Source organism: Manis pentadactyla, chromosome 9 (genome assembly GCF_030020395.1).
Source record: "Manis pentadactyla isolate mManPen7 chromosome 9, mManPen7.hap1, whole genome shotgun sequence".
Classification (NCBI taxonomy): Eukaryota; Metazoa; Chordata; class Mammalia; order Pholidota; family Manidae; genus Manis; species Manis pentadactyla.
Window position 1 is genome coordinate 26,364,122 of NC_080027.1, and position 12,327 is coordinate 26,376,448.

The window sequence follows — 12,327 nt, forward strand, 5'->3', positions numbered from 1 at the left end:
AGCACATTCCTGCCTACGATGAAAAATGCTGAGATATAAACATTATAGTAAGGAGGTGGGATCCTGTTACAAAATTTATGGACAATAACTTGGTATGATGAAATTTTACTTAAAAATAGCTTCCAAAATCTTTCTGGTAACAAAACTTTAGAGCTTTACTAAGTTAAATTAAATAATAGAAATGTAGAAAGTGTCTACATCATTTCCAAATAAGATATTAAACATTCATTCTTAACAAGGCTTATTACACATTAACTAAAGATAAATTTGAATCTGTTAGTAGACATTATTTGTGCTTTATTGAAAGACTGCACTATAAAAACAGAACATGCTTCTAAAAATTAGGAAATATATTTATAAATTTACCAAGCTAAAGAATGTTAGTGTAACAGACAGTTCACCATTGCATATTATTTAGCTTCCATTAGAAATAAAAGTTTCTAAGGGTTAAAATTTTAATTAATATATGTGGTTAAAGCTACTAAAATTAGAAACATCTCTATAAAAGAAAAGTAGCATATGTGCTTTCAGTTAAAGAAGATAAGAGGAATGTAAATATACATCTGTTGAGAAAACAAAAGTTATTTTGTCCTAAAGTAAAACTGGTTATGAGAAAAGTTAAGAAAAAGGACTGAATGTAAAAAAAAAGTTTTAGAAAGTTTATAGAGAAGAAATCTTTGAAATGGAATTTGTGTGTGCTCAAGCTGGCTACAATAAAATGAATTTATTTAAGAATAAGTTTAACATCAAGAGTACACTGGTACAAGAATAAAATTTGGTTTTTATCTCTGTTAGAAAGGCAAAGTTTTCTTAAGATTATTGCTCTGTTTTTAATAAAAAATTGTAAACAAATATTTTTATTTACCTTTAATGTAATCTGCCTAGAAAAGCAAAGGTTCTGTTTTGTTTTTATCAGTTCTTTTGATAACTTCAGAGTCTTTTCTACTAAAGGAGCTAAGGTTTCTGTTCTTGTCAATTCCACTGCAGTGAATGCTCATTAGATATTTCACAACAGACAATAAAAATCTATAAAGATTGGAGCAGCACATACGGATAAAGTTCATTCTGCTACTACCAAAAAAAAAAAAAAGGCCCTCATTTCCAGACTTTTGCCATCCTGATGTCATTCTAACATGACAACAGTCTGCTGTTGAAATTAATTAGGGTAAACAATGGTCATAAATTAAATCGTTGGGGCTACTGGAAAACCAAGACAGCCAGCTGGTTCTTCCCAGCTCTCTAGCAAACTCCATTTTTGACTTTTGCATTCCTTTACCTGCTATTGTGCATTTAAGGAAGACTATTTGGTTCCCTGAGGCCTCAGATCTCCCTCTGGACTTTTTCAACACTTTAGAGCAGGACTTCATTCAACTACCACTTACTATGGGTTATCAAAATGTTCTTGTTATTTTAAGATGTGTTACCCATTTGAGGTATACCTTCCACAATCTCCACTGATCAAAGAAAGTACACAGTTCACTGGGCAAATTATATGAATCTTCATAAAAACCTTACCAACCAACGTCTTAAAATTTTCTGTGTTAATCATCAGGCAAAGTCAACAAAAGGAATGAAAAAAACTCAAGTAGGACAAGTATTGATTACATAGGACTAAATAAATTGGCATATATAAAAATTAATATAACTTTTTATTTATGTTTTGGTTTTTCCAGATTTAAGGAAATCTTTTCTCTTACTATGTTAACAATTTGATAACACACACCTTTGTAAACAAAAGTGAAACATTTATCTTTTGTTCCCTCTTGATTCCTCCAGAATTCAGACAATATTGTTAGTTATTTGCATAAGTTCCATAGGAATCTGTTCTTCTTGTAACAGGATGCCCAGTGCACCTAACCCTGGTTCTCTGAGGCACAGTTGATAAAAGGAGATACACTTCAATATTGTAAAGACCTAACTGTGTCTACCAAAAATAACTGTGCTTCAGTAGAACAATCTTTTCACAGTATGCTCCCTGAAGACAAAGACCTTGAATATAGCACTTTACAACCTGGGAACGTCATCTACTGGAAGAGACATCCCCAGAAAGACCCTCTTAAAACCCACTAACAAGATCCTTTCAAGGTCCTGTTATCCAACCCTTGTGCCGCCAAACTCCAAGGAACAGGCTCTTGATTCCTGTGTCACATCTGAAGAAAACATCAAACCCTGACTGGACCTATACACCAAAAGGTGACCTAAAAATAAAGATTTCCAGGAATTACAGGAGATGACAGCTGAAGGAAGACAGCTTTCCCAAGATGACCAGCCCAGCTCCGTAAACCCTTTTGTAGTAGCTGATTCTTACCTTGTTCTCCCCTCACCCCACTTTCTCTTAAAGACACAATACCCATCTGCATTTCTCCTTCTGTTGAAAAGGAGGGAAACCTCTCTGACAGTTGGATCTGCCACCAGCAACTCTGATCTGCTCACCATGTCAGAGATCCTTTGGTCTTACCTGGAATGAATTTCTCGCTCATCCCAAATGCCACGGATATTATGTACCAGGCTAGGTTGGTACAGCTGGGTGTTCCCATACCTTGTTTCAAACTTAACCAGTCAAAACCATATAAACTGAACTAAATACCTCCACCTTTGCCAATTATACAATCTTTGCTTCCCTTATGTTCTTTTCCTTATGTAAATATGATCTGTACCCCGAACCCAAAGGAAATACAATTGGTTTTCATTTCTCTGTGAGTTTTTTATCAAATCCCCCTGTCTTCCCAAATCCTCTTACCCATGACTTAAAAATGCCAATCTAGATTGAAAGCAAGTACTTTAGTTTTTTATTTTAACTATTTATTTTATTTTTATTTTAAAGTTATCTACTTAAGCTTTTTTAGTTTTAGATATTTTAGCTCTAAAACTAGGGAAGCTCAATAGGGATGAATATATAAGTCATATTTGATGGGCCTTCATATTGAATATATATCATGATAAGAAACATCTCAATTAGTTATCTTTCTTTCTCAAATATGTACCCTAACTTGCAGACAAGAGTGAAAATTTTTTAGATTTCATTCTATAGATATTCTCTACAAACTCTTTGCCCCTTCAAATGCCCACATCCAAGTTCTGGGCACTGAGCTGAACACATGGTCATATGGAATGTAATCACTTAATAAAAGTCTTCTGGTTCAAGCTACACACTTGGATATATACCAACTGAGTATCCTAGCATCCCCAAACTTGCACAGTATTTTTTTTTATTCTAAACCTACCAAAAATGTGTCTATTTTTGTTGTATGGAAATTTACTAATATAACATATTAGTGTACAATACTTAAAAAATAGAAAATAGCATCTGTCATCAAGCAATAATTTCTTAGGATCTTTCCAACATCATATTAAACTCAAACATCATAAGAAAGTAGCTGTCACTGATAGTAAGATATTAAAGGCATAATTCACAAGTTTCAATAATATTGATTTCTATCAATAATTGTAGATGGTATATGATATTATTTCATAGAAGGTACTTGAAAAGATAGATTTGGGTGGGAGGGATCTTTTCTTATTTTTTTTTTTATTGAGTTACGATAAAATGCACAAATCTCAGTGTACAGCTTGATTTTTTCATGTGTATACACCCATGTAGCCATCCCCCTGATCATGACACCAAACAGTCTCACTAATGTTTTTTTTACCTCATTTCCATCTTCATCAACTATTGAGATGTAGTTGGGATGAGTCTTATTGGGATAAGACAACAGGACATCATAAGGAGTTAACTTAACAGAATCCAGGCCAAATTCTTTCCATTGGGATTGAACTTGCTTTGCAAGTTGGAAGTTTTGTTCTGTTCCTGCTAAATGTGGTATCCGGGTAAAATTACTGGTGAGCAAAAATTGAGAGTGGTTAGAAATTAACATTTAGTTGGCTTTTATCCCAAATCTACAACAAATAAGATGTATTTACATCAAGAAAATCTTTGAAATGTAAAGATCATCAAAACAAAGTGGTACTATTATTATTGCATCAAATAGATTTTGCTCTAATTTGTACTCATTCAACAGAAAAAATTGGAGAAACTGATCTTCGTAGAGAATTGTTAGGTGCAATCCTGTAGACATATCTCTGTACAGATGAGGAAAGTGTCATATTCTGTCATTAAGAACTATACATCTTGGAATTTTCATGGAATTCTGTTTATTCCACTGTGCAAAATATATTTGAGAGGTAAAAAATATTTTCAACCAAATATTAAACTATGAAGTCACAAGAATTACTGATAATTACATTTACTTTCAAATACTGAAAGTTATAGCCAAGTAAGAAACCTTTTGATTAGCAACTGTGGCCAAAATTCTGGCTATCAGAAAATATTGTCAGGAGTAGACTAATTTCTCATTTAATATGTCTAGATACTGTTGCATTTGTATTAAATTTCTCCCTCCTGGAAATGTATTGTTTCCCCGAAGATTCAACTCGTTGGTATGTTCAATTTAAATCCCAAAGGGGGAAAAAAGACTTGCGTATGACAAAGCATCATGTAACATGAAAAGGGAGTTATTTCTAGCTCATGAACTTCTGATTCTAAATATTAGGTTTTTCTAAAATTAACACACTTCCCCCTTATGATGACTTTCAAAAAACTAATAGGCAACATGACTATGATGATCCCCCTTTCAGATGTTTAATTTCACTATGTATCTTAATTTTTGATTTGGAAAATCAACTGCCAAAGATGATAACTATCAATTCTTTAAAAAAATTGAATTTCTGTGCTTTATTTTTTACTGAAGCATCATTGATATACATACTGATTTCACATATACAACACAGTGGCTCTACAATTAGCCATATTACTAAATCCTCACTCCTAGTACGGTTTTACTATCTGTCAACATAGGAAGATGTTACAGAATCATTACCTATATTCTCCAGTTTACAAAAATAATATGAAAATTCCCATTCAGTAAATTATTAAGGATTTAACACCTCACATAGGATTTCTAATGTGTTTTTGCAAAGTGTATTAACAAAATTACACAATTTTTAAGAGGCTGCTGAGGAATCTATATATCCCTTCATCAACGTATAGAGAGAAACAGTCAACATGGGCTTATTTTCCACTATATTACACACCACAAATTGTAACATAACTAAAATGGATGCAGATTATGCATATTTCCTAAAGACCCAGCTATAATTCTGTCCCTGCATGCAAGAATTGATATGGCGAGTTGAACCTGTTCACACACACACACACACACACACACACAGATTATCATCAGATTTTGTTATTATAAAATTCCTTGTAACAGTTCTGTCATTACCAACTACAGCACAAACACTGTGTTATGATTAGGGGGTTACAACCCACTGATTCGGAGCAAAGTCAATCTTGAAAATGAACCTAGAAAAACAGATGTTTCTAATGATAAATAAATTGGCAAAAAATCATAGAAATGGTGTATTACAGGTTTTTCCACTAGCTTGTATAATCCTGACCATCTTCAGTTTCACATCTGTACGTGGGGAGAATAGTGTTACCTCCCTACATCACAAAGACTTGAGGCTAATCAAGTAGATAACTGATATGAAACAGTAGCTCTTAGCTATTTTTGTTTTAATCAGTTAAGAAGTGGTTTTAAGTAATTTGTTGGTGTCCTATTAAAGTCTTTTAAAAAATAACTTATAAATGATGCAAAATACCTAACTGTAATTAAAAAGTGGCTCATATATCTCTGTCGGGCTAGAAAAGTTTAAATATGTTTCACATATACATGATCTCAATTAATAAGATGAGTCATTGGTATTCCTGTTTTAATACACTACATCTGGCTTACAAATGATGGAACAGTGATCCAAGGCACTAGATGACTTTAACGGCAGCTAGTAAAAGGTATAACGAATGCAGATCTGTGAAATTCTGAGCCCAGAGGTCTTCTAATCTTGTCTTTCAGAATAGGGTAGAAAATGAAAGCCCCCCCAGTGAGATGCAAAATAGTGAACAGATATGAGAATTAAACCAGGTGTTTACAAAACAGAAGGGAAGACACAGGATAACCCTACACCCCTGGGGAACTGAAAAAGCAGCCCCTACTTTAATTCTCCCAGCCACTGAGAGGCAAACAACTTAGAAGTGCTGGGGATCTTCAACAGCAGAGCAAAGGGTTATAAAGAAAGACAAGGTGGAAGATCCAAGGCCTTAATGATCCCCAGCTTATAAGCATAAGTAAGTACAGTTGACGCTTGAACAACATGGGTTCAAATTGCATAGGTCCACTTATATATGGATTTTTTTCAAATATGTTGATAAATTTTTTGGACATTTGTGACAATTGGAAAAAGCATTTTCTTTCCTCTAACTTACATTGTGAGCATACAACAAATAAAACACATATAACATAAAAAATGTGATAATTGGCTGTTTCTGTTATTCATAAGGCTTCTGGTCAAGAGTAGGTTATTAGTAGTAAAGTTTTGGCAGTCAAAAGTTATACGCAGATTTTCAACTGCTTGGGGAGTTGGCATCCCTAATCCCCACATTGTTCAAGGGTCAAATGTAGACTGAGAGCTCTGATGGGCAAAGGGCAAACTGGGAATCTGCAGAGTCCAGGAGGCTTCTGGAGATTCCGTGGTCCTGAGAGGGATGAGTAGGGGTTCTCTTAATCTCTTTCTTTTGTGTGTTAACAGTAAAAATCTTTGAGTTCAACCCAAACAGGGAGAGGATCTGGGTCAGGACCATGGAGGATAAGTAAGAAGCTGATTGCTTCACTTTGATTTGGCTCAAGAGTCCAGAAAGAGAAACAAAGGAAAGGATTCATTTTCTTCTATGTTTTTCACTCCATGTCACAGGTAAGGGAAGGAAGAAGGAAGCAGGGACAGCAGGTCTTACATCTTACCAGAATCCATGTTTCTTATATCTATTACACATAATCATAGTGAAATAAGTGCAAGAGGCAGAGGAGTGATTTCTACAAAATTAAAGCTTCAGGCTTTCTCACTTGAAGTGGTCCTTCTGAAGACCTGGGAGGCACCTTAACAAATTTTTATTTATAGTTTTGATTCTATCAAATTAACATAGACATGTGTTTATAGAATTACATGCATATGCATTTAAGCATATGTGTGTGTCATATATATACTTGTCTTGTACATAAAATTAAAATTTGTATTTCCTAAGCAATCCGTTAGTCACTAGACTTGAAAGTATCTTGGTAATCAAGGGCTTCAAGTATTCTGCTTTGAAAAAGCAATTCTAGCCACCTACATACAATTCTGTACAAGTGTTTTATATTTAGTTGCTCTGCAAATACTTTTTAAATTCACTGATTTATTTAACTCTTGCTCTATACCAGAGACAGCCATTTCAGGAAATTGGGAGCTAGTTCTTAAACTGTGTCACATATATGACCTTTAATTCTATCCTCATCACAATATCAATATCATTGTCCCCCCTTTACTGATGTGGAAGTGAGAGTTCAGGAAGGTTAAGTGTTCATTCAAATTTACTTTACTATCAACAGGCAAAGATGGAATTTATACTCCAGGGTGTCTAATTCCAAAATCCAAGTTTATTATTTTGCCTAAAATAGGCTATCTTCTTCTAAAACAGGAGTCAGCAAATTATGTCCCACTGACCAAATCCAGCTCACTTCATGTTTCTGTATAACCCACAAGTTGAAAAATGGTTATTACATTTTCAAAAGCCGAAAAAATGAAGAGAATATTTTTGCAACCCCTCAATTACGTGAAATTCAAATTTCAGTGTCCCTGAGTGGAGTTTCATTTGAGCTGCCACACGTATTCGTTTATGCCTTTTCTATGGCTCCTGTACTACAGTAGCAGAGCTGAGTAGCTGTGACAGAGATCAGCTGCCTACAAAGGCTAGCCCTTTATAGAAAGTTTGCTGACTCCTGTTATAAAACATCTATAATGATAAAGATTATTTGAAATTACAATCCTCTCCAGAAGAAATGTGATACAAGATCTTCAACAAATACAACTTTAAAAAAAGTCAGTTCCTGTATATTTCATATACAGGACCAAAACTTCTAAACAGAATAATTTTCCAATGAACAGTTCATACAAACTTTCAAGTATATGCTTACTATAAGAATTTCTTGATGTTCTCAGCTTTCAATTCATCCAAAAATGCCTTCTTCATATTATGCTCTGGAACAATATTAGCTTCATTGGAGGATTTTATAAACCACCCTGTAAAATACATACAAATACAGGAATGAGATTATCAGCTCACAGACAGGACCTATTCTTCCTTATTATTTTATCTATCACATCTAAAACACAAATTATCAACTACTGCCTTGACTGAGATTTTTCTGAAGTTTAAATGTTCTTGCCTACTTCCACTGGAAGAAAATCATGCCAACAGACTTTAAAATTACAAAGCAATCACAACATTTTTTTAATCCAATTTCATGATAGGTTAGTCTAAGCGATGCTTTATGAGGAAATTAGCACTAAAATTAAATGTTTCAACTAATGGAGGTAAACAAGATCTCCTGAGATGAAGGCAAAAGGGAGATCCACCTCCTTTTGCCTTCAAGCTTCCGTCCAGTGACTGCTCTCTGCTGACTCAGAAGCATTCAGTAAATCTTTATCATGAATTAATTATGAATATATTTCAAGTACATAAATTATTTCAAAGAACTGAAGGAAACTCAGAGTTGCAATTTGTGTAGGTTCTGAAACTAAAACAAAATGTGTTGAGTTGTTGTTTTCAGTTGAAGTAGGCTTGAGAAGTTTCACTTCAGAAAGCTACAGTGAAACTACAGTTCACTCAACATTCCAGCAAGACACCCAGTGTGCAGAGGCCAGAGGCACTCAGTGGACACAGAACACTTTGCCCTTGAAGTTGGTTTTTTATCTGAGGTAAGTGGTGTATCATTGCAGGGTATATTTAGAGAAACGGTATTATTTGGACATAAAACAGTTAACCACATCAACCAGCGAGCTTTTCTGGAACTTTCCAGTTATTAACCTCATATACATATGCTTATGGATATATACCTTCATATTGAAATAAATGGTCAGGAACAAGTGGAAATACAATTCCACCAGTGCATAAAACAAAGGGCCTTGGATTGGATTGTGGGATCTGGGAAGGACACACCTAGCATGAAATGCTTGAATTGAGAGCTGAAAAATGAACAGGATGGAGAGGATGGAGGTCTGAGGGGGAGGGGAGAGCAGAGACTCCTCGGGGAGGGGGAAAAAGTAACACACCAAGAGGCTGACCTATTCTGTGTAAGCCATTGAGTGAATACAAGAACAGGGCTGAAAGCAATACCAGGAAGAATAAAATGCCTTTAAGAGATCCCGAAGATTCTATTCCCGGTGTCAGCCTTACCAAGTCAATTTCCCATTTTTACAGGTAAACTCAATCTGAAATGTGTACTCATTGAGTATTTACGTCATATTAAGCCGACAACAACGTAGGTGGTTACTAACACCCACACTATGAGGAGATGGTGGCTCAAACGTCTTTCAGCAACCCCTAAAGTTCACACAGCAAGCAAGAAGAGCTAGTTGGGTCAACCGAGCTGGTCTAAGCCCTGGGCTTCCAAATCACAGAGAGGGGATCCGGATTTCAGAGCAGGACCCGGCAGTACGTTAGATGAGTCCTGTGCTCCAAGGTCGGATTAGAAGGATCTCCTCACCAGGAAGGAATAAAGAAAAGTGCCGATACCCCAATACTGTGCTAAGAGCTCCGGGTGCTATTTCGTTTGCTATTCCCAATTTCTTCCTCATAAAGATGGAAAAGCAGGCTAGGAGGGACTTGTTGAAGGCTAAAAAGAAGTGGCAAAGTAAAAATTTGAATTTAGAAGAGCCTGCGCTTCTCTGTGCTGCCCCCTGGTTTGCTTCGAGTTTGGTTAAGTCTGCAAATCAGTACCCAGGTGCCACAGCCAAAGACCTGCCGGGAAAGGGCGGCTCGGAGCGCAGACAGTAATATCTGCTAGTTCCCCAGTGCTCCTCCAAGTATGCACTCCCCAAGACGAAAGAACTAGGGGCGAAAAGGGCTCCCACGCAGCAGTGCCCTGACGTCTACCGACTGTATGCATGAATACCTACTGTATACATACACCGTATGCAGGCGCCGACTAGACAAAGACCCCAAACAGGTCAGAGGCATTTCCTGCAAAGCTTCCTGGACCACCAGGTTCAGCAGCCCCAGACATCTGCCGCTGTCCTAAAACACCGATTTCTCGCAGGGCTCGAGCGGGTGCACCCTTCTGAAGTCCCATCGCGGGGTCTCTCCGTCCTAACCCTCCCGAGTGACGGTCCCACAACAGCAGGGCCAGCACCCCCAGCGCTCGGCCCCCAGCGCCCACCCACCTAGCTGCCCGGGACTCCGCCCCTCCTTCCCCCTCCCCAAAACCCGCCCCGCGGCGCGCACGGCCGGGCGCGGGTGGGCTCCGCGTCTGCTGGGCACGCGCGCCCCTACCGAAGAGGAAGCCGAGGGTGAAGAGGCCGACGGTCAGCGCCAGCGCCCCGACGCACAGCCAGCGCGGCCGGCGCCCCGCGGCCGGGGCCGAGTGGCCGTCGTGAAGGGGGTTCCACATGCCGGCGCGACCCGCGAGGCCTCCGGGCGCCCTGCGCCTCCGCTCTGGGCCGCCAGCGCCCGGCCGCGGCGGGCAGACGCCAGCTCCAGGGGCCCGCGCGCCTCACCCCCTCCCGGCGCCGCCCCTCTCCAGGCCCGGGTGAGTCCCCGCCCTGGAGGTGTTCCCGGCTCGCCGAGCCAATCCCGGCGCGCGGCCGGGGGAGCCAGACCCGGCCCCTGGGGAGAGGCTCTTAAAAAAAGTTAATCTTGAAAGTGCCTAGCTCTTGCCTATTTAAAAAGGAAAAGGGGGGAAAAAGGAAGGAAGGAGGGAAGGAACGGTAGAGGAAGGAAGGAATTACTCTCCGACCGACATCTGATAAGCAGAAAGAGAACTCCTCGAGGATTTTTCTTGTACTTCGGTAAAAAGCTCCTCTTTTGGCTGCCTAGGAAAAGATACGGACCTGGCTCCAAACCAGTTGGTAGAATACTAAATCAGCTCTCAAGAACTTTGTGTTTTCAGCTCTGCAATCCTATTAAATATTTTATAGCACTCCAATGAGTAAAGTCAAGTAGAAAAAGCTGGTGTGCAGTTCTGGCGCTGTTTTGGAGAGTCGAGGCGCTGGCATCCTTGCTGTGCTCTTTCTCTTAATATCATTGGTACTAATAAACTTTTAGAGAAGTATTCCCCCTTTACATAACAAAACTTTTTAAAGAAATAACATGGTACTTGTAGGAGGCAGAGACGTCTTCCATTTTCATATCTCAGATGTGCTTGGCATTATCTCACACTGTATGTACATATTAAATCAGTCTTTGTTGAAGTAACCTGATGATTGAGTCACACGTAATTGTATACCGGTTACAAAGTAGAAAAAAATAATAATGGTATCTAGAGGGAGAGACTAACCACAGGCTTTATAAAATCCATTGCATTTTTATAATCCACGAGGGAGACTTGATGTATGGACTCTAGCTAGGTGTGTGTCATGGAAACAGAGAATTTAACGGAGCCATTAAGTTGAAAACAGGGTTTCAACCAGTGGAGAGGAGAATAAAATTTTTGGGACCCAGAGGGGGAGACAAAGGTAGAAGACTTAGGCAATGTTAATAGTAAATAATTTGGGGAAAGGGAGAGAGTGAAGAGATACAATGTTAAATTGTAAAGAATCTTGGGTACTTTGATGAAGAATTTCTGAGCAAAGTGAAAAATGTGGGGAAAATTAATCTGCCAACAGTGGACCAAGACAACTCCTAGATGGAGAGGAAAGGATGGAGTTTCCTAATCCCTTTCTAACAATATCCTGTCCTTGTGGAATGTCTCCTAATGTTCTTATTGCCAAATCTAACGAGGAATGACAGAAGAATAATCAGTGCTGAATACTTATTGTAAACATGCAGCTTATCTACATTAATTCATTTAGTCATCATTGGAACCCTTCATAGTTGGTACTAAAGCTCTTCCTATTTTATCCATAGGAAAAATGAACTTTAATAGGATGAAGTAAATCACCCCAAATCACGAAGGTAAGACATAATCCAATGTCTGCCCTACTCTCATCTACTGTGTTGCCTCCACTGAGCATGGGATACATTTGCTGAGAGCTTTTGCTTGTGGTATTGAGAGGAGTACTGGGCTTGGTATCAGGAGTCTTGGACTTAAACTTTAGATCTGGTCCTGTGTAAGCTGTGTACCTTTAGCAGTCACATATTCAATTTACTTGAATATATCTCCTCATCTGTAAAATATAGGATCATCTAATAACGTTTTAAGTACTCTCCACTAATGGAGATGTTTTGAAGGTCAAATGTGA

The 12,327-nt window shown here is 38.2% G+C and overlaps 1 protein-coding gene across 2 annotated transcripts in view; it reads right to left on the reverse strand.

The window, feature by feature from the left end:
- The window catches only part of FOLH1 (folate hydrolase 1), a 51,417-nt gene extending 40,749 nt beyond the window's left edge, over nt 1-10,668 (reverse strand). The window contains exons 1-3 of one of the 2 annotated variants that reach the window (XM_057507145.1): nt 10,421-10,668; nt 8,064-8,169; nt 3,651-3,837 (exon numbers count right to left, since the gene is read on the reverse strand). In XM_057507145.1, the coding sequence (XP_057363128.1) occupies nt 3,651-3,837; nt 8,064-8,169; nt 10,421-10,538 (411 nt within the window). In that variant the 5' untranslated portion in view covers nt 10,539-10,668. Of the gene's footprint in view, nt 1-3,650; nt 3,838-8,063; nt 8,170-10,420 lie in introns of those variants that run through there. The other variant, XM_057507146.1, reaches the window with a different exon arrangement.
- Between the last annotated feature and the right edge of the window lie 1,659 nt (nt 10,669-12,327).